Source organism: Pezoporus wallicus, unplaced genomic scaffold (assembly GCF_028554395.1).
Source record: "Pezoporus wallicus isolate ANWC-B61680 ecotype Strahan unplaced genomic scaffold, APGP_CSIRO_Pwel_v1 scaffold_7850, whole genome shotgun sequence".
Lineage (NCBI taxonomy): Eukaryota > Metazoa > Chordata > Aves > Psittaciformes > Psittacidae > Pezoporus > Pezoporus wallicus.
In genome coordinates, this window is record NW_026639846.1 from 196,699 (window position 1) to 217,232 (window position 20,534).

A 20,534-nucleotide genomic window follows, 5' to 3' on the forward strand; every position below is an offset into this window, starting at 1 on the left:
CCTGCAGTTTCCTGGGAAACCCTCATGGAGCAGGGAGCAGCCGAGACACAGTCACCAGCTCCCTGCCCAGGCAGGGTAACACCAGCGTGAGCCATCCAGCACGGGTTCAAGTGCACGGATAACTGAGGAGGTGCAGTGGGACCTGGGGTCGTGCTCTGTGTGCCTCTGCTGCTCCAGAAGGACACTTAACTTCGCCTTATCTTTAAGCATGTGATTATCTCTGCATGAGTCAATGCAGCCAGCTACAGGCATCCAGCTAAGCATGTGCTTAAGTGTTTTAAAGTGCAGAAGCCTTCATTTAACAGGGAATTTGCAGCAAGAAATTCTGAAACGCTTCAGGCATTTGGCTATAACTAAAAAAAGGAAGGGTGCTGTTGCAGCTCTTTTCTTGCAGTCTGTTTCTTGGGGAATCATGTAATAGAAGCCATCATGTGATGGCTGGATTTGATCTTGTGCTCAGAGACAGGCACCCAGAGGTCAAAGCTGGGATTGTGTGCAGTCACCCCAGGCCTGCTTCACTTGCTCCTTGCAGATGTATCTGAGAACCCCCTGGGTCTTGTGCATAGCCTCCAGCTGCTGCCCATCTCCCAGGGGTCCTGTACCACATCTGCCAGCCCTGTGTGGCTGCCCTGGGTGCTTGAGGCCCTTTCCAGCAGCACCATGCCCCTTGACGTGATCCCAACTGATCCTCTGTGTCGCTGGGCAGGCCAGCTGACACATCCACCTTTTTCTCAGCTATAAAGCGAGGATAATACAACCTGGAGTTGAAAGTATAAATTGGATCCTCTCTGCAGAGTCATTTTCCTGTTGGAAGCGTAGATGAGGTGTTTAATATTGTTAGCATTTCATTTTCCTTCCTGTAGTTAGCTGCAGTTTTGTCTCAACTGCACTCTTCATGATGAATTCTTGATACCGGGCACATAACTTCCCAGCTCTGAGGTTACTTTCCAAAGGACCTGTTTATTGCCTGGTTGCTCTTGGGGTGTTTGTGGCGTGCCTAATTCCTCTGAATGGGATCTACTGTGCTCTGCACCTTGTGCACTTACCATGAAACAGTTCCTGAAAGATGGATCTAATTGCATGATGTACATCAGGGTTTGCTGTTAATGGTGCAACTCACCTTTCGACAGCAGCGTGGAAAGGAGCTCTGGGGCTTCTTTCTGCTCCTTCAGGCCTTGCCATTCATTTTCTCTGTATCAGAGGAGACTTCAAATATCACTTCATTATTGCTTGGAAAATGACATTTTGTTTTGTGCAGTGTGACATTAGTGTTGTGTAAATTCCGTGTTGAGGGCTGAGGACAAATGCCTTACAAGGGGGATTTCAAACCTCGGAGCCGTGCTCATTGGTGGTGTGGAGAGGTTTCTGTACACTTCAGATTTTGCTGCCCTTCTCCCTTTTCTTTTTCTGTGGAACAGGATGTTCTGGTTACTCTTTGGCAAGGGACCTGTCTCCAGATTGTGGACCTGAGCCTGCTGCTTCCCCACGAGCAGAACAGAGGTGCCTGGGACAGAGTTTGTGACTTCTGCTGCCTCCTGGCCTGGGTTTCCTCTGTGTGGACACAAAGCCTGGGTGAGCAGCAGGAGCTGCAAACCCACTCTCCTTCAGGGATGGCCGCAGCCCGGGGTGATGCAGACCTGTAACGCATTCTGCCAGGTTAGTCTTGGTGTTCAGTTGGATGGTGGGATCCCAGCGTGGTGTTGAATGGAATTTCTGGTGTCAGGAAGAAAGCAGTGGTGTATTTCAGCTTTGCTGTGAGGATTGGAAAGCATCGTGCCAACTTCTCTGCTTTCATCTTGCTTTTATTCAAGGACATGCTGTGACTTGAGGGAATTACTTTTCCTTTTACCCCTGAGTGCTTCTTATCCTTAGGAAATCAATATTCCCATTTGCGAGTTGTTTGCCAGGGATTTTTTATCTGTTTTCCATAAACCTGAAATCACCTGAAAATCCACTCTCAGGAAACTTGTTTAAAAGCCTGTTCTGCGTGGAAAACGGTCTTGGTAACACACTGATACTAGCAGATGTCAGGATGTAGGTGTGTATCCACTACCTGGCTCTTATGGCCCTGACTTCTTGTGCAGAGAAGAAGGGGTTTCTTTCATCTTCACGTTCCACAATTCACAATACCTGAATTTAAGTGTGATGGCTCTAAGCTCCGAGGCAGAATTTCTCTCTCACTTTCTACTGCTGATAGCAATATTTCTTTTCCATTCCTCTGAAGCTGGTATTATGGTATTGAGTGGCCGGTGTTAACAATAGTGAGTGCGTATTCTCATGTCATATACAAAACATTGAGACTTAATGCATCCTAGACATCCTTGGGGGTGTTTGTATTAACTGTGGTGCAAAACACTTTGAAAACAGGAAGTTACAAAGGGAAGTTTGTGCCTTGTTGGGAGGCTGGTGCCTGTCTGTGGGCACGTTGGATGTTCTATAAGCTCTGTAGCCTCCATAAGAGGTGCAGCCCTCTGGAAGGAGCCGGTTTCCACTGAGCTGAGAGTCACTGACCTTGCAGCCCTGCCAGAGCCCTTTATGTGACCTGCAAAGCAGGAAGCACAAAAGGTGGCTGATTTGTCAACCACAGTCCGTAAGAAACTTGTGAACGTTTGCAAAGGTCTTTGAGAAGTCACTTTGATCACATCAGCTGCGAGCTGCATCTGAGGGCTTGTTCCCCCCCCGTGTGAGAGATTAACATGGAGATGCCCCTGGGAGTGTGTTTTCCATACTCACCATGAGAAAAGAGCTAACTTTGCTCATACCAGCCCATGCCACTGTGGAAATGTGCAGTGAGGGTCTCTGCAAATCAGGGCTGGATCCATCTGGTCCATTTGCTGATGAGGTGCATGATTCAGAGTTGAATGTAAATGTTGTGGGCATCGGTCCCTGCCGTGTTATGGTGCTGCATAGCGAACTTGGCCAGGTAAGATGGGTTATTCTCACAAGCCAGGTGAAGCACCCAAGAGCAGTGCTGTAGGTGATGGGATGGTGGGAATGCAGGAGGCAGAATAGGCCATTGCCAGTGCGAACCTGGTCTGCAGACCAAGAGATCAGGATAGCTTGGTTTAAATTTTTGGTATTTTTATGTTTTTATCTGTTCCCCCCCCCCCCCCCAATACCAAATACTCCAATGGAATGTGCAGGAGCCTGGAAGTGAGAGGTGTTCTGTGAAGGTTTGGAGGCAGGAACTGCTGTTCTCAGTGCTAAGGGCCTGGCATCACCTGGTGTGCAGTATTCCCCCTCCGAGAGCAGAACTTTTCAGTTCACCTTCCACTGGAGCAGCTTGCTGCAAGCCCCTGTGTCCAACCTGGCCTTGAACACTGCCAGGGATGGGGCAGCCACAGCTTCTCTGGGCACCCTGTGCCACTGCCTCAGCACCCTCACAGGGAAGAGCTTCTGCCTAAGAGCTCATCTCAGTCTCCCCTCTGGCAGGTTAAAGCCATTCCCCTTGGCCTGTCCCTACATCCCTTGTCCCAAGCCCCTCTCCAGCTTTCCTGCAGCCCCTTCAGGCACTGGAGCTGCTCTCAGGTCTCCCCTTCAGGAGCCTTCTCTTCTCCAGGCTGCCCCAGCCCAGCTCTCTCAGCCTGGCTCCAGAGCAGAGCTGCTCCAGCCCTCGCAGCACCTTTGTGGCCCCCTGGCAATCCCATCTGAGGGAGGTCTTTGCTGCTGCATGTGTTGTGAAAGCCCTGAGATGCTTCAGAGCAGGCTGGCAATGTGTGGGTAAAAAAATAGCTCAATGTTAGAATGATGTAGGGAGACAGAGGGAGGTGGGAAAGCTTTACACCTTGGTCACCCAGAAGATGGTGTTCCCACAAAGACTCAAGCTGCCCTGAAGTTTCCTTTGCCAGCACATCTATTAGATCCCTCTGTCACACAGGATTTCTCCCCCATGCACTAGGGAAAGGAGAGCAGTTCATTACTGGGCTGCCACAGAAGGGAATGAACTCAGGAAGATGCCACCAGGCTGTGAAGTGAAACTGGTGTAACTGATGGCTCCAAAATCTGGTTCCTTATCACCTATTGCCTTTTCTTGCTGACTGGCTGCTTGCAGCAGCGCTGTTGGATAATGACAAAATAAGTTCTGATTCCCTGCGATGTTAGGCCTTTATGCATTTCCTATTTGCATGCACATTGTGATGTCCAGTAAGGACAGGAGATAAAACCAGCAGTAGCTGGTGTAGGGGTAAGGAGATAGTTACGTAAAGTGCTCTGACCTGGTGGCCATGGTACTGCAGATCCCCCGCAGAGGAGAGCTGAGATCTTGAGAGGCTTCAAAGCTAATTTGACAAATTGCTGTTTCGTAGCTTTGAATCGAAATTCTCCAGAAGAAGTAGGAAGGAAAGCTTAGGAGAACCAGGAAAACAGCCCCTTTTTTTGTCAGATGCCACATTCACTCCACAGGCTCCGATCCCCAGCCCCTGTAGTTTAGCAGAAGCTCAGGAGGGCTTCACATCGTGCTTGCAGTCCCAGCAGGGACAGGTCCCCCTGTGCTGCAGTGATGGAACGGAGCCTCCGCGCCTGCCTCTGCTCTCGCTGCACTGCCAAGGTGAAATGGGCCCACTGGGGCTTCTCAGTTCAGCTCTGCTGACCTGGATTTGAACTGCTGAGCTGTGACACAGCCCGCACCAATCCTGCCCGGGCAGTCCCAGGGGCAGCAGCCGTCGGGTTCGCCTCTGCCTCGAGGGGTTAAAGCTGCTGGCGGCAGGAATGGGAACTCGGGCGTTCCGGGGCTGCTCGTGAAAAGCAGCAGCAAGGAATGACACAGGCTTTGGGCTGGAAAAGACCTACAAGGCGATGCAGGCAGTGTCCTGGGACAGGAGGCTGCTTCTGGAAGGGCATTTGGGAATTGATTTGTCTCATAGGGATTGGGTTTCCCTCCTTTTCCCCGCTGGAGCTGGCGGTGGCAAGGCTGAGGTTAAGGCACCCCAAAGCCTTGAGTCACGTTTTCAGGCCAGTGGCTCTCTTCTGGGCCAGCAGAACTCCTTCCCTTCCCAGAAAGCTGCTTCACGCGCCTCCAGCCCGTGGGCTTCTCTCCCAGGCGAGCTTCCCATTGTGCAGTGCTCATGGGCAAGGTGGAAACTCAGAGCCTCCCTCTGCTCACCCAGGCTGCGGCCTCTGCCACCACCATGGGGGGGGCCTTGAGGAGGCAAAGAGCCTCCTTTGATTCCAGTTGAAAAATCACAGCCAGATGGTCCATCATCGGCTTCGGCAGCCAAAGGAGTGGAGATGCTTCAGGTTCAAGGGCTTCCCGCTGCGCAGCGCACGCAGCGAGGCGGCTGTGCGGGAGCTGCTTGCTTCTCTCTTTGGTTCTGCTGGTAATGAGGGATTGATTTTCATTGCTGGGGGTCGAGGTTGGCAGGACCCGCTCTGTCTGCAGCAAAAAGAGGGGCAGATACGGGTCTTGGAGCTGAGCCCTGGTAAGTGACAAGAGATGCACCCCCCAGACCTGCCCACGGGGTTGCTCCTGCAGTTCCTTTCAGGTTTGCTGTGTTATGTGGGGATGTATCCCACTGGGATTAGGGGGAGAGCTCGGCGAGTGACCTTGGAGGAGCCACAAAGCCGATGCCAGCCTCACAGCATCATTGTTGGAGCATCTTAACACCAGCATGCAGTGGGAGGCTGTGGCTGCTCCCTTGGGTGGTGTGGTTCACCTTTAGCACGTGTGAGGACCCAAGGACTGGAGGCTGATATAAAACTGCTTGAGGACAGGCAGGAATGCTGCAGCATCCAGCCAGCCTGTGCTCTGGTTTGGGGCAGCTCAGGGTGGAGGAGCTGGGTGATGTGATGGAGCTGGAGACACCTGTGATGGAGAGAAGCAGCTGCCTGGGGCGTTGAGCACCTCTGGGAGCTGCACCCTGCTGCCTGCGATGGGATGTTGGTCAAGGAGCATCTCCTTTGTGCCGGGGCATGTCCAACCCCACCGTGGCATCCTGGTGAGCAGGACCCTGCCCTGAGCCAGCATAGGTGCTGTGTGACCCTGCGGGGTGCAGACCAGAGCTGGGCTGACTGCAAGGCGTGGGGTTTGCCCTCCTGACCCTGAAGGCCCTGAATAGCTTCAGATTCAGGCCCAGTCTGTGCATCTGGCATATTTCTGGCTCACTCATCGCGCTGGTATCCAGACACGAGCCCAAAATAGCTGCAGCTCCGTTGTGCCTGCTGCAAGTCTGTGGCTAAAACCCTTGAGGGGCTCATGGTGCTGGGGGGAGAAAGGGCCCTGCTGGCTCCAAGCCTGGCCCTGGCAGGAGCAGGCACTGCGGCTGAGGGGCAGGGGGGATGCTCCTCATGCAGACCCCCCCCAGCTCAGCTGCCTGCTCCCCCCACACTCCCTGCCACAGCCAGAGGCTCCCTTGCCCATCCTGCAGCACTTCTAGTGAGGCTGCAGCCGGGGGGGACAGGGCGAGCAGATGACAGTGATTGCTTTGATAAGATGGGCTTGATCCTTCTGGAACCAGTAGAGAGGCTCCTGTCTGGGGCTGGGTTTGCTCCTGAGGGAGGCAGCACCCCAGGGTGCTCCCGGGCACCCCAAGTGGGGCAGAGCCAGCAGTGAGTGTCCTCATCCTCCTCGCCCAGCACCCTGCATTGTGTGCACGGGCCCTGGTGCTCAGCATCTTGCCATAAGGAGTGATGGAGGAGAACATTCCCATCGCCGGCAGAGCTCAAGGCCAGGTTGGACACGGGCTTGGAGCAGCCTGCTGTAGTGGGAGGTGTCCCTGCTTGTTAAAATGGGATGAGCTTTAAGGTCCCTTCAGCCCAAACCGTTCCACGGTTCTATGGTAAGGTGCTGAACAAGTGTTTTCATGCTCCCTGTGTAGGGGTGCTCTGCAGGGCCACCCCTTGCCAGTGGCTTGGTGACAGCGTGTGTTGTCCTGCATCCCACCCCGTGTCCCTGGCTGGCAGAGAAAGGATTCTGCAGGGAAGTGACCCTCCGTGGGCATGGGGATGCTGGGCTGAGGGTGCTGGTAGCAACGCTCGTGTGGTGCCCCCCACCTGCCACCCTTTTTGCCGTCAGAGGACCTCAGGCTCGAAGCTGGGGCTCGCGGGGACCCGAGTGGCCCTGGAGCATCTCAGGGATGTGCGAGCATCTCCTGCGCCGGCCGGGCATGGGCTGGGCTGGGGGAGCCCTCTCGTGGTGGCTGCGCTGAGCGGTCCGAGAGTGCGGGCTCTGCCGGCGCAGCCTCCCCCGGGGATCATGCTCCATCCTCACGGGCCCTTCGGGGAGCTGGGGACCCATCCCCGGGTCCCCGTCTGCCAGGGGTTGCTCACCCCACTGCAGAGCCAGCCTGAGGGTGGCCCTGGGAGGGGACAGGGACCTGCTCCCGTGGCCCTGCAATGGGGCAGTGAGCGGCTTGTGTGTCCCGGAGGTGGGCAAGGGACCAGTCCCATGCTGGGACAGCGAGGGGTGCCCATGGTGGGACAGGGATGGAGCAGTGTCCTCATGCTGAGCCCTGACATAAGGCTGAGCATCTCTGTGGTGGGATGGGGGACAGGGTCCCCAGCCGGGTGAGAGCTTGGAGGGAGGGAGCTTGGTGGCACTCAACCATGTGCCGTTGGGTCCGTAAGATGGGACCCTGACTTTTGATGTTATGGTTGGGATGGAGCCATCCCTTGCGGATGGGCCAGGGTGGGGTGTGTGGGGTATTGGTGGGATGAAGCGGAGGGGACCACGTCCCGGAGCATCCTCCTGAGGAGATGTGGGGGGGGGCTCAGCCCCCCCCCGGCCCCATCCCTCCCGCTCACGGCGCCGGTGCCAAGCACAACCCCATCCTTTTCCAACCCTTTATTGTAAATAAGTTGTGGCATCGCAGGAGGCTGCCGGGGCCGGGGCCGGAGCCGGGCACCGCGTTGGGAACACGCGGCGGCTCCGGCTCCGCAGCACGTGCAAAGCAGGAGCTCGGGATGGGATGTGGGGGCTGGGGGGGGGTGGTGGTGTCACCACCCCGCTGTGCGTGGCCCCTGCTGGGAATGTGGGGCTGGAGGGGGGGGTTGATCTCTTGGCTCTGGAAGCACCGGGTGAAGCCCCTGTCCGAGCCGCTGGCACCTCCGCGGTGGCACCGCTCGGCCTCACAGCGTTAAAATCGTTAAGAACCCCCCATATTTATATATATATATATATGTGTGTGTGTATTAATGTCCCCAAACCCAGTGAGAACTGAAATAGAGGCGTCCCCTCGCCACGGGGACCACCCTGGCACGGTGGCCGTGACAGTGGGGACATTGTGGTGACAGTGATGGAGATGGGGGTTGCTTCAGTTTCCCCCTCCCTGTGCCTGTGTCCCTGTGTCCCCAAAGCCCATCCCACAAGGAGCTACCATTCTCTCCCACTGCCAGCACCCTGCCGTGGCAGTGCCCTGTCCTCTATCTTCTGCCACCGCAGCCAAGGCACCCATGGGTGCTGAGCGGGGCTGTCACACAACACAGGGACCACCATGTGCATCGACCATAGCTGGGCTTGGGGACACCCTTGGTCACCTCCTGCCTTAGTGGCAAGGGGCCCTATGGTGGGCAGGGACACTGGCCAAGGGAGGACACAGGGGGACACCCCCACTGCTATGGGCATGGGGTGTTGTCCCCCATTATCCCCTTCCTGAGTGCCACCAGCCGTGTCCCCATACACACACACTCATTGTCCCTAGAGGTGTCCCCCCATGCTGAGCATCACCAGGGCTTGAAGGGACCAGTGCTCTGTGGTGCTGTGGGTTGGGTGGCCCTCCAGAGCCACCCCATGCAGGGTGACGTGTGCCATGGGGATGGGGTGACGCATCCCACCCCCCTCCCAGGGGGTCAGGGACACCCAGCAGGTGCTGTGCAACCGCCTGCCATGGGGCAGGGGGACACACGTGCCACCCACCAAGGACCCCTGTGTGCCACCAGCCTGGGGCTCACCCTATAATCCAGGCCCCCCCTCTGCTGTCACCGACCCTCCCTCCATCCCCAGTGCCACCAGTTTGGGGTTCATCTGCCTGAGCTGGGGACGTGGAGGGGGGTCCCTGCCCTAGAGGGATGCTTGTCCCCACCGCGGGGGACATCGGGGTTTCAATGGCTGGGTGGGTGCAGCCATGACATTGGGGGGACAAATCCCCACATGGGGACACACACACACATCTGGGGGTGCAGTCCTCACCCCCACAGACCCAGACCTGGCATCTGGGCTGGGGGGACACAACTTCCAGGCCTGGATACATTGGTACTGGGGGGCACTGGGCCTGACCTTTGGGGGGCCCGGGAAGCTGCTGATGGGGGGCAGAGGAGGGAATGTGGGGCGGGGGGGGGGGGGGATGTCCCTGGTTGCCCCTGCAGGTACATTAATCCCGGTGCCACCAGCCCGGGGGGGGGGGGCCGGTACATTCGTGGCGGTGCGGTGGGGGACGGGGGGGGTGGTCCCGGGTGTCCCCCCCCCCGCTCTCCTCCACGGGCTCCCCGTTTAATTGCTGTTAATGAGGCGCTGGGCGGGGGGGGGGGGGGGGGGAGGGGGGCGGAGCCGCTCTGCTCAGGCCCCCCCGGACCTGCAACACAGAAGTGGGGGTGCGTTTAGTGCGGGGCTGTGACATGGGGGGGACACATGGGGGGGGGACACTGAGCTGAAAAGAGCCAGCAACTGGTGTTGGGGGGGGGGGGCTGCTGCCAGTGTGTGACCCCCCCCCTTCCCTCCTTCAACCCCTGTCTCTTTTCAGCTGCGGGGGGCACAGAGATGGAGACAGCACGGCCGGACACACAGCGACACGGACAGACGGGCCCGGCCGGGGGGGGCTCCCACGCCGTCAGGCGACGGTGACAGTGACGGTGACGAGGAGGAGACGAGGGGGGGGCACGGTTACACTCCCTGCTGCGCCGGGTCGTACCTTCCGCGGCGGATGTTCCTTGGGGGGCGGCGGGGGGGAGAGGAGAGGAGAGGAGCGTTAGTGCCAGCCCTGGGTGTGCGGGTGGCCGTGTCCCCCCCCCCCAACCAGGGTCCCAGGTCCCACAGGCAGCAGACGTGTGCAGGCAGGAGAACAGGCATGGGGGCAGCAGCGCCATGGGTGACACCGACACCCCCCCAGTGCCACATGCGGGCAGGGGACCAGGCAGGGACAGGGAGGTGAGGGAGCCCCCAGGGACCCACGCTGTGGGTGATGCCCAGCTCGGGGGTGTCCCCAGGACGCAGGAGGGATGTGGCCGGTGAGGGCCGCAGAGGGGACGAGCCATGCGGCGGCTGCTTACTTAAATCCCCAGCCTGTCCCCCCTAGGACGATGGCAGCCACCAGCACGGCCCCCGCGATGGAGCCGATAATGATATTGGTGCCACTGGGACCTGTGACAGGGAGGAGGGGACAGGGACACGCATCAGTGGGGGGACAGCCCCAGTGATGGGGGGGGGGGGGCTGGGATGGGGCAGAACCCAGTTGTGCCCAGCTGAGCTGCAGCACCAGGGTGAGGGAGACCCCCTTGGGCCCCCGGGGGAGGGAGGGGGTGTCTGGGGTCGCAGCGGGACGTGGGGAGCCCACCATGGGGCACACGGACCCTTGTAGCGCTCCGTCTCCCCCGTCGGCTTCGGCTCGGGGATGGGGTCGTAGACGCTGCAGTCCTTCCCCGTCCACTCCGCCCGGCAGATGCACTTGCCCTCATTGCTGCAGACCTGCGAGGGGACGGCGTCACCCCCCCCCCCGGCCCCACCGCCTTGTGACACCCCCCCCCCCCCCCCCCCCCCCCCCCCCCCCCCCCCCCCCCCCCCCGTGTCCCTCACCCCGTGGTCGTAGCAGATCTTCCCATCCCAGCTCCCGGGGCAGGAGCTGAAGTTAAAGGCTGTGGCTGGAAGGCATTTGCGGTCGAGACACAGCATCCCGGGCCCGCACGGGGTCCCGTCCTCCACGTAGCTCAGGTCCGAGCCGTCCACCAGCTGCACGTGGCCCCCCCTGCGCCGGCACGGGGGGAGCCGGTGACCCGGGGGGGCTCCTTCCCTTCCATGGGGGCACCCCGCGGCCATGGGGGCTCCGTCCCGGCCACTGGGGCTCCCTCCCGGCCATGGGGGCTCCCTCCCAGCCATGGGGGCTCCCTCCCGTCCATGGGGGCTCCCTCCCGGCCATGGAGGCTCCTTCCTGGCCATGGGGGCTCCCTCCCGGCCATGGGGGCTCCCTCCCGGCCATGGAGGCTCCTTCCTGGCCATGGGGGCTCCCTCCCTGCCATGGGGGCACCCCGCGGCCATGGGGGCTCCCTCCCTGCCATGGGGGCTCCCTCCTGGCCATGGGGGCTCCGTCCCATCCATGGGGTCTCTGTCCCTGCCATGGGGGCTCCCTCCCGTCCATGGGGGCTCCCTCTCGGCCATGGGGGCTCCCTCCCGTCCATGAGGGCCCCCTCCCTGCCATGGGGGCTCCATCCCATCCATGGGGGCACCCCGTGGCCATGGGGGCTCCCTCCCGTCCATGGGGACACCCACCTGCAGTCCACGTAGCGGTTCTGGTGGAAGAAGGTGGTGGTGGCGACCTCTCCGCTGAGCTCCCCGAGCCGGGGGGGCCCCGAGATGTTGGCGCAGAGCAGGAAGCCGCAGAGCACGTCCCTGCCAGGCCCCCACCGTGTCAGCGGCCGGGGGGGGGGCACCCGGGAGGGGACACGGGGCCGGGGTGGGGTGGGGGGGGGTCACTCACTGCTTGTTGCACTGCAGCCAGCCCAGGCCCTCGCGCCCGCAGTTGCCCCTCTCGGTCCCCTCCACGTTGAGCTTCTCATAGCAGAAGCGCTCGGCTGAGCCTGGGGGAAGGGGGTGTCACCTGCCTGCCCCCCCCCCGGTTCCACCGTGGCAAAGCCCCCCCCCCCACCGGGGCTGACACTCACCGCGGCCCCACAGCGCGTTGCACTGCCGGTCTCTGGTCTTGCAGCGCCCGCCATAGCATCGCCCCTGCGGACATGGCCATGGAGGTGGTGCAAGGACAAGGACCCCCCCCCCCCAGTGCCAGGCACAGGGACCGGGAGCCGCGTGTGTGCAGGGGAGGGTGTTTGAGGTGCAGGGAGGGTTTGCTCATCCCATCACTGTGGGGGCGCACGTAGGAATGGGCTGCGGCTCCTGGAATACTGCTGGGACTCGGGATCCAGTGAGGGTTCACCCACCCTGGGGACCCTGGTACCCAAAGCCCGCATCCTGCACGTGTGTGGGGCTCAGTGCTGCTGCCATCCCCAACATGCGCCAGCACCAGGATGCTGGAGCCCACCGGGATGTTCCCAAACCCCATAGGGACCGTGGCCCCCCGCAGGGACATTGCTGAGCCCCACGGCCCTGTCCCACCGGGCTCACCTGCTCGTTCTCACAGAAGTAGCCATCCAGCTTGTGGAGGTTGGGGGGGCACTGTCGGGGGACACAGAAGAGGAGGGGTGATGCCCCACGGCCCCACGCGTGCCACCGCGCCTCCTGCTCCAGCTCACCTGGCTGGAGTCCCCGGTGCAGGTCTCGGGGATGTCGCACTCATTGACAGCCTCCCGGCAGGACACTCCGCGCGGCTCGTACTGCACCCGGGATGAAGCCACCACATCAGGAGCCCACCGGATCGGATCCGTCCCTGCGGGATCCTGGATCATCCCCTTGCCCCTGCCCCTGCCCCTCACCTTGCAGCCCTTGCAGCAGAGCCCATCGCTGCACATGGCGTCGTGGGTCAGCGTGCACTTCTTGCAGCAGTTCCCCCCACTCCTGGCGCACTCCTGCCGGGACAGCCACCGGTGCGTCACACCGCGTCACGACATGTCACACCATGTCATGACATGTCACATGACGTCACGACGTGTCACACCATGTCATGACATGTCATATGACGTCACGACGTGTCACACGACGTCACGACGTGTCACACCACATCATGACATGTCACACCACATCACGACGTGTCACACCACATCACGACTTGTCACACCACATCACGACGTGTCACACCACGTCACGACATGTCACACCACATCACAACGTGTCACACCACGTCATGACGTGTCACACCATGTCATGACATGTCACACCATGTCACGACATGTCACACCATGTCACGACATGTCACACTATGTCACGACGTGTCACACCACGTCACGACGTGTCACACCGTGTCATGACATGTCACACCACGTCACGACGTGTCACACCATGTCATGACATGTCACATGACGTCACGACGTGTCACACGTCACGACGTGTCACACCACATCACGATGTGTCACACCACGTCACGACTTGTCACACCACATCACGACGTGTCACACCACGTCATGACGTGTCACATCACGACATGTCACACCATGTCACGACATGTCACACTATGTCACGACGTGTCACACCATGTCACGACGTGTCACACCGCGTCATGACATGTCACACCACGTCACAACGTGTCACACTATGTCACAATGTGTCACACCACGTCACGACGTGTCACACCACGTCATGACATGTCACATCACGTCACATGTCACGACACGTCACACCACATCACCAGGTAACACCGGCAGCCCCGGCCCCGCTCACCGCCAGCGAGCCGCAGTCGCACTCCTCGCCCGCCTCCACGAAGCCATTGCCGCACTCTGGGGGGTCCAGGAGCTGCCAGGACCGAGTTGGGGGACACAACAGACACAGGAGATGCTGGGGGTGCCCCCGAGCCCCCCAGAAGGGCATCGTCCCCAGGGAATAGCAGGACCCCCAGAACATCCCCCGCTGGGGACACCGGGTTCGATGCTGCTGCTGTTACCTGGGACCCAGCAGGAGCCCCGGGGACCCCCAGGACATGGTTCCCCCCAGCATGAGGGGGCCCGGGGGGGGCCGTTACCTTCAGGGGCTTGTTGAAGAGGCAGCTCCCGCCGCCGTCCTGCAGGAACTGGTTGTACTCATCGATGCTGCAGCGGGAGAACTTCCGCGGGAGGTAGTACCTGTGGGGCCGGGGGCACCGTCACCCCCCAGTGCCACCGGGGGGGCAGCACCAGGCTGGGCCCCCGGAGCAGGGCAGGACCTTCGGCAATGCCCCCCCCAAGGGGCACCCACCCTGTGTCCTCCATGATGCAGCCCAGCCACGAGTCCGGACACCGGCAGTCGCCTGGAGGAGAGCAGAGGGGCTGGGGGGGTGCTGCTGCCCTGCACCGCCTTGGTGGCACTTGGGGGTCCCCCTCCCCATTGTCCCCATGGAGCCACCGGGGGGGGGGGGTGCCGGTACCTGCGGCCGTGCGGTGCTTGTTCCACATCATGCCCACGTTCTGCCCCAGCGTCTGCGCCAGCGTCACCGCCATGGCCGCCACGTTGCCGTACTGCACACGGGAGGGACCGGGGTGGGGGTCACCGGGACGATCCCCCCCCCATCCCCACCCTGCTTCCATGGGGGTCCCACCGCACCCACCTCATTGACCCCCCCGGCACGGGCGGGCGAGCAGATGCCCCCCACAAAAGCGGTGCCGCTGCGGCTGCTCTGGAAGGTCCGGCCCCTGCGAGGAAGAGGATGGTGGGCACCGGGGCCAGCGGCTCCCGGCGGCGGCGGGGATGCGGCGCTCACGAGAAGAGGTGGACGGTGTCGCTGTGCTCGGCCGGGCCCTCCCGCCGGTACTTCACGAACTCCGTCAGCGTCTCCAAGGAGTCTTCCCCCATGCGGATCCGGTCCTCCGAGGCCCACGTCTCCATGGCCACCAGCACGATGCGGGTGTTGAGCTGCTCCTTGTAGATCTGTGGGGACAAGGGGGGGGCACACACCAGTGCTGGGGGTGAAACCGCTCCCTGGGACAAAGCCATCAGGTGCTGGGGACCAACCCGGTGGGGACAATGCAGGGGGCATCGCCCTCAGGGACAAACCCATCAGGCACCAGGGACGAACACCCTGGGGATGAGCTCCTTGGGGAACAAACCCACCGGGTGATGGGGACAAACACCCTGGGGACCCCAAACCCCCCCAACCTCTGTGTGCCAGGGCTCCCCCAGGCCAAAGGGGCTCTCACCATGTCAGCCAGGTTGACCACGGACTTGGCGAAGTTGCTGGTGAGAACCACGGACTTGCGGAGCTGTAAGAACTAAGGGGGGGGAAACAGCAGGGGATAGGATGGCTGGGGGGGGGGGAGGCACCCCGACCCCACCAGCCCCACCAGCACTCACCAGCTGGTGGTCGTTCACCACGGCCAGCTCGATGTACTTGGTCTCGCTGTGGACCGTGTGCTGGGCTCGGCGGACCTGCCGGTGGGAGCCCGTGGCTGAGATCCGGCAGATCCACCCGCCCAGCCCCGGCAATGGGGCTTCGGGATCCCTTTTGTGGCTGCCCATTGGGATGCATGGAGCGGGGAACCCCCCTGGTATTGGCAGAGTCCCCCCCCCCCCGAGCATCCCTGAGCCTGCAGCAGCGGCACCATCCTGCCAACACATCCCCAGCACCCACAAACCAGCCCGGCTGCACCCATGGCAGGGCCGTGCTGAGGCCAAGCCAGCACCCAGAGACCAAGGACCGAGCATCCTTGTCCCCCCCCCAACCTGCCGCCGCCGCCGTAGCTTGGGTAACCCGCCCGCGACGCGCTGGCTCCACACGGGGAAGAGGCAGCCTGGAGGGAAGGGACAGAGCCGGTGGGACACGAGACCCGGCGCCACCAGCACCGCTCCATGGGGACAGGCACCAGCGCCACAGGAAGGCTCACCCGGTTGGGAGCAGTTGGGGATGCGCTGGACCACGTGCGGTCGAAGGCCCTGCCATGGGGAGACGAGCGTCACGGCCCCCCATGGGTGCCCCCAGCCTGCAGCCAGGGCCCTGATGCTGCAGTGTGGGAGCCGGAGCAGGCCCATGGCGGGTCCTGGGGCACTCACCTGCCCGTGCTCGACGCCCGCCTGGGGCTCGATCAGGAAGGTGGCTCTGCCGTCCGAGAAGACCCCGCTGCAAAGAGCATTGGGGGGGTAACGGGGTGCAGGGGGTGCAGCAGCCCCTGCCCCACACACCGAGGGCTGGGGAGCACTCACCTCAGACCCTGGCAGCTGGAGAGAGCTGCGAAGGAGTGGGGCTGCCCCCGGAGCCGGCCCTGGTAGTAGCAGTGCTCCCCTGCGCCCTGCCCGAGCAGAGAGGGGGGGGCTGAGCCAGACGGACCCTGCCCTGGTCCCATCCTGCCGGTGCTGTGCGGGGTGCTGACCCCTTCACCGGCACCCCCCCTGGCTGGCGGCTCACGGGTTCACTGCCTGCCACCCTTAGGGTGTGCATGGTGCCCTGGGCATCACCCGCCACCAGCACCCATGTGAAGTGCAACTGCCCATCACCCACTGAAACAGCACCCCAATGCATGGGGCACCCCAGGGGCAAGGGGGGGCTGCCTAAGGCCACCCGGCTGGAGATGCTGAGCTGCTGGTGGGCTCCTGATGGGTTTATGAGTGAGCCACCATGACCTCAGAACTGGCACAGAAGGGCTTGACACAGTGATAGAGCACGGCACAGCATGGCACAGGGTGATAGAGCATGGCACAGTGTGATAGAGCACGGCACAGCATGGCACAGTGTAATAGAGCACAGCACAGCATGGCACAGCATGGCACAGGGTGATAGAGCACAGCACAGCATGGCACAGTGTAATAGAGCATGGCACAGTGTAATAGAGCATGGCACAGCATGGCACAGCATGGCATGGCACAGTGTGATAGAGCACGGCACAGCATGGCACAGTGTAATAGAGCATGGCACAGCATGGCACAGGGTGATAGAGCACAGCACAGCATGGCACAGTGTAATAGAGCATGGCACAGCATGGCACAGGGTGATAGAGCACAGCACAGCATGGCGCAGTGTAATAGAGCATGGCACAGCATGGCACAGGGTGATAGCATGGCACAGTGTGATAGAGCACGGCACAGCATGGCACAGTGTAATAGAGCATGGCACAGCATGGCACAGGGTGATAGAGCACAGCACAGCATGGCACAGTGTAATAGAGCATGGCACAGCATGGCACAGTGTGATAGAGCACGGCACAGCATGGCACAGGGTGATAGAGCATGGCACAGCATGGCACAGGGTGATAGAGCACAGCACAGCATGGCACAGTGTAATAGAGCATGGCACAGCATGGCATGGCATGGCATGGCACAGTGTAACACGGCACGCAGCTTACCGTGCTGTGGCTGCCGTTGCTGCCCGCCCCAACGTGCCGCTCCACGTAGCGGGAGGCGAGGAGGTGGCTGCCGGGAGCAGGAAGGGGGTGAGAGGCCGAGGCGGTGGGGAGGAAGAGGAGGAAGAGGAGGAAGAGGCTGAAGGGACAGAGACAGCAGCAGCAGGGCCCTGCCTGCAGCACCCTCATCGCTCACTCACCCCCCATACACGTGGCACCACACCCGTGTGGGACCCCCAGAGGTTGGGAGGGTGCTCGCACCCCCGGATCCCTCTCCCCCCCCGACTCAGCACCCAGGTGCCCCCCACCCCACTGGGACCCCCGGGGCTGCTCACTGGTTCAGCTGGAGGTCGAGGGTGAAGGCTGAGCCGAAGGCACGCACCACGAAGCTCACCCGCGCCAGATGCAGCCCCTGCGAGAGAGATGGAGCCGTCACCCCCCCCCAATTAAACCACCATCAACCCCCAGACCCGCAGCCTGTATAGGGGCGCTTTTACTTTTAACCCTCCCCCCAACCCAACATAAAGGAAAACGTTGCAGTTTTGCCCCCCAAATCATCCCTCCTGCAGCGCAGGGAGGGCACCCGCGCCCCACCGCCACCTCCTCGGTGCATCCTGGAGCATCCCCGCACCGCTTCGTCCGCCCTGCGGTCCCGTCATTCCTGACCTAATTCCTGCCGGCAGCACCAGGGCTGCGCTCTGCGGCTCCCGCCCGAGACCCGGCAAACTCGGCGCACGGGTGAGGGTCCGCCGCCGGCAGCGCATCCCTCGGGAGCGCCGGTACCGAGGGGAAATGGCGGCCAAGGAGAACCCAAACCGTTCCCGGGGTGCCCCCTCCCCTCGCTGGGGGCGGTGACACGGGCACAAGGACACATTCGCCGCCGCACAGCACCGCAGGGAGCGGGGGGGATGTCCCAAGCCAAGACCGTGCCCATGCGGTCGGGCAGGAGGCCACAGAGGCTCCCCAGGGAGCCGGCCCCGGGGGTCCCCACAACCCCGCTTCAACACCTCCTCCGGTGCCGCCGGTGGCGTCCTCCCGGCCTCCGGTGGCTTCCCCCAACTCCGGGTTTAAAGCGCGACTGCGGCGGCGGCTCCTCAAGGTTCCCCCTTTTATCCGGCAGGGATGCGGGGATCGATGCGCGCCGCCGCCGCCTTGAGAGCACCGAACCCGATGGGCTCCGATGGGACGCGGATGCCGGCACCGAAACACCGACAGCACCGGGGGGGTGGACACCGGCCGCAGCAAGCCCGGGGCGGGGGGGAACGGCTGCGGTTGGGGGTCAGCACCGGGTGGCCTCGCTCGTCCTTCCCGGAGCCATGAGCCCGTTCACGCTGCAGGATTCCTGCCCGCTCCCATTTCATCTCTCCCAGTGCCCGCACGCGCCGGTATCCAGGTTTAATGGGATTTCATGGCACACATCCGTGCAGGGGTAGGGGAAGGCAGTGGTGCGGAGTCCAAGGGGACGAAGGCTCCGGTTTCGGATGCTGGGGCCCATGCACATGCTGGGGTGCAGCCGGGTTGGTGACAGCAGCTCCCCGGGGACCTGCCCACCCAGCCGGGGACCCCAGAGGGAGCGGATGGAGGGGGGTTGTGGTTCACTTACAGGGCCTCCTCCTCCTCCTCCAGGCTCATTCCTGACCCTGGTGTCCAGCTGATGCCTCTGGACCTCTCCTCCCGAGCTGTGCCCCACCAGCCTGCTGGGGTGGGTGATCTGGGAGGCGACCCTCCCGTCCTGCCATCCGGACCGGGGGAGCCTCCGCTGCAGCGAGGGGGCCTGCGCGGCGGGACCTGCGGCCAGGGGACACGTTGGGGTGGCCCCAGAGAGGGCTGGGGGCACCGCTGAGGGCTGGGGACAGGGAGGGCTGGGGATGAGGAGGGATGGGACGGGGTCAGGGGGTGACCCAAGGCTGGCGCTGCATCCTGAAAGGGACGCCCATATCCCGGTGGGATGCTCAGGGGACATAGAGGGGGTCGTGGGGGCATGTCCCAGGCTGGAGGATGTGTGTGGGGGCACCCAGGTATGGGCGCATCCCAGAAGGATGGGCTGGGGGGGTGCCCAGGAGAGTGGGGGACCAATTATGGGCACACATCTGGGAGGAGAAGCTCAGGGAGCCTCAGATGTCCTGGAGGGGACACCCAGGGGGCACGGGTGGCTGCTGAAGTGACACAGCAAGCAGGGATTTGGGGGGGGGGGGGGGGCAGGGACCCATTGCACCTGGAGGAAGGGGGGGTCAGGGCACAGCAGCACATCCTGGAGGGGACGTCCAGGGGACAGGGAGGGCCGGGATGGGGACACCTCTGAAGGTGTCCAGGTGTCCATAGGGACACATCCCAGGGGGAGATGGAGGCTGGTGGGGGGACACCTCATGCAGGGGACACAGGGGGGACTTGTGGGGGGACACCTCCTGAGGGGATGTGGAGGGCCTCGATGGAGGCACCCGCAGAGGGGACACTGAAGGGACGGGAGGGCTGGTGCAGGGACACCTCCATAGGGGACACCAAGGGGACACCAGAGATCTGCTATGGGGGCACATCCCAAGGGGACACCGAGAGCCGCTGTGGGGGCACATCCCAAGGGGACACCGAGAGCCGCTGTGGGGACATCTGCTGAGGGGCGGGCACCCGGGGGACAGGGAGCCGCTGTGGGGACACGGGGGCTGCTCTGGGGACACCTCCGGCGGGGGCCGCGGCGGGGGCGGCGATGGGGACAGCTCCGCAGGGGACACGGGGCCGGCTCGGGGACACGTCCCGGCTCGGGGGACAAGCGGGGGCCCGGCAGCGGGGTCCGGGGTTGCAGGTGCGGGGCCGGTGGCTGCGGGAGCCGGGGCGGGGGGGGGGGGGGGGGGGGGTTCGGGCCCGGCCCCTCCCGGGGCGCTGCGGGGCGGCGCTGCGGAAAAATGTGTCGATGCAGCGAAAAAACCGCAGCGGCGGCGGCGGGGCCGGGACCGGGGCTGGGACCGGAGCGATGCCGAGGCCGGAGGGAGGATGCCGGATGCGGGGACCGGGACCTACCTGCCCGCGGGGCGACCGAGAGGAGCAGGGCGAGCAGCCAGCCCCGCAGCGGGCTCATGGCTCCTTCATAATCCGAGCGCGGCCGCAGCACACGGCACCGGGCCCGCCACCGGCTGCCGGCAGCGGCACCGGCAGCGCCCGCCCCGGGCCCGCCCCGCCCCGCCCGGTACCGTCCTTCCCCCCCCCCCCCCCCCCCAACCCCGGCTGCCGCAGCGCCCCTGGCACCCCCCCGGCTTTGCAGCACCGGAGCCCCGGCCCCCCCCCCCCCCCCCCCCCCCCCCGTGTGGGTGCCCCCAGCATCCAGCCCCCCGCCGGGACTGGAGCGCAGCAGCCGGTACCCGACCCCCCCGGTGCAGCACAGCCCCATGGGTACCGGGTACCCCCAGTCGGTGCTGGACCCCCCCCTCCCGTACATCAGGCACCAGCACAGGACCTTGCGTCGCCCCCCCCTCCCCAAGCCCCCAGCTGGTTCA

At 62.8% G+C, this 20,534-nt stretch overlaps 1 protein-coding gene across 1 annotated transcript; it reads right to left on the minus strand.

Moving 5' to 3' along the window:
- Positions 1 to 9,621: 9,621 nt before the first annotated feature.
- Positions 9,622 to 20,187, minus strand: ADAM11 (ADAM metallopeptidase domain 11). Its single transcript, XM_057416625.1, has 26 exons — positions 20,062 to 20,187; positions 18,653 to 18,837; positions 17,385 to 17,461; positions 17,053 to 17,119; positions 15,917 to 16,002; positions 15,767 to 15,833; positions 15,601 to 15,649; positions 15,440 to 15,507; positions 15,071 to 15,145; positions 14,917 to 14,988; positions 14,481 to 14,647; positions 14,328 to 14,412; positions 14,148 to 14,238; positions 13,979 to 14,030; positions 13,767 to 13,866; positions 13,469 to 13,540; positions 12,568 to 12,660; positions 12,388 to 12,468; positions 12,260 to 12,310; positions 11,803 to 11,866; positions 11,619 to 11,718; positions 11,411 to 11,530; positions 10,721 to 10,889; positions 10,498 to 10,612; positions 10,198 to 10,288; positions 9,622 to 9,857 (listed from the first exon to the last, which is right to left on the minus strand). Exons 1-26 carry the CDS (start codon positions 20,117 to 20,119, stop codon positions 9,812 to 9,814), a joined length of 2,301 nt encoding a protein of 766 aa, XP_057272608.1. The 5' UTR covers positions 20,120 to 20,187; the 3' UTR covers positions 9,622 to 9,811.
- Between the last annotated feature and the right edge of the window lie 347 nt (positions 20,188 to 20,534).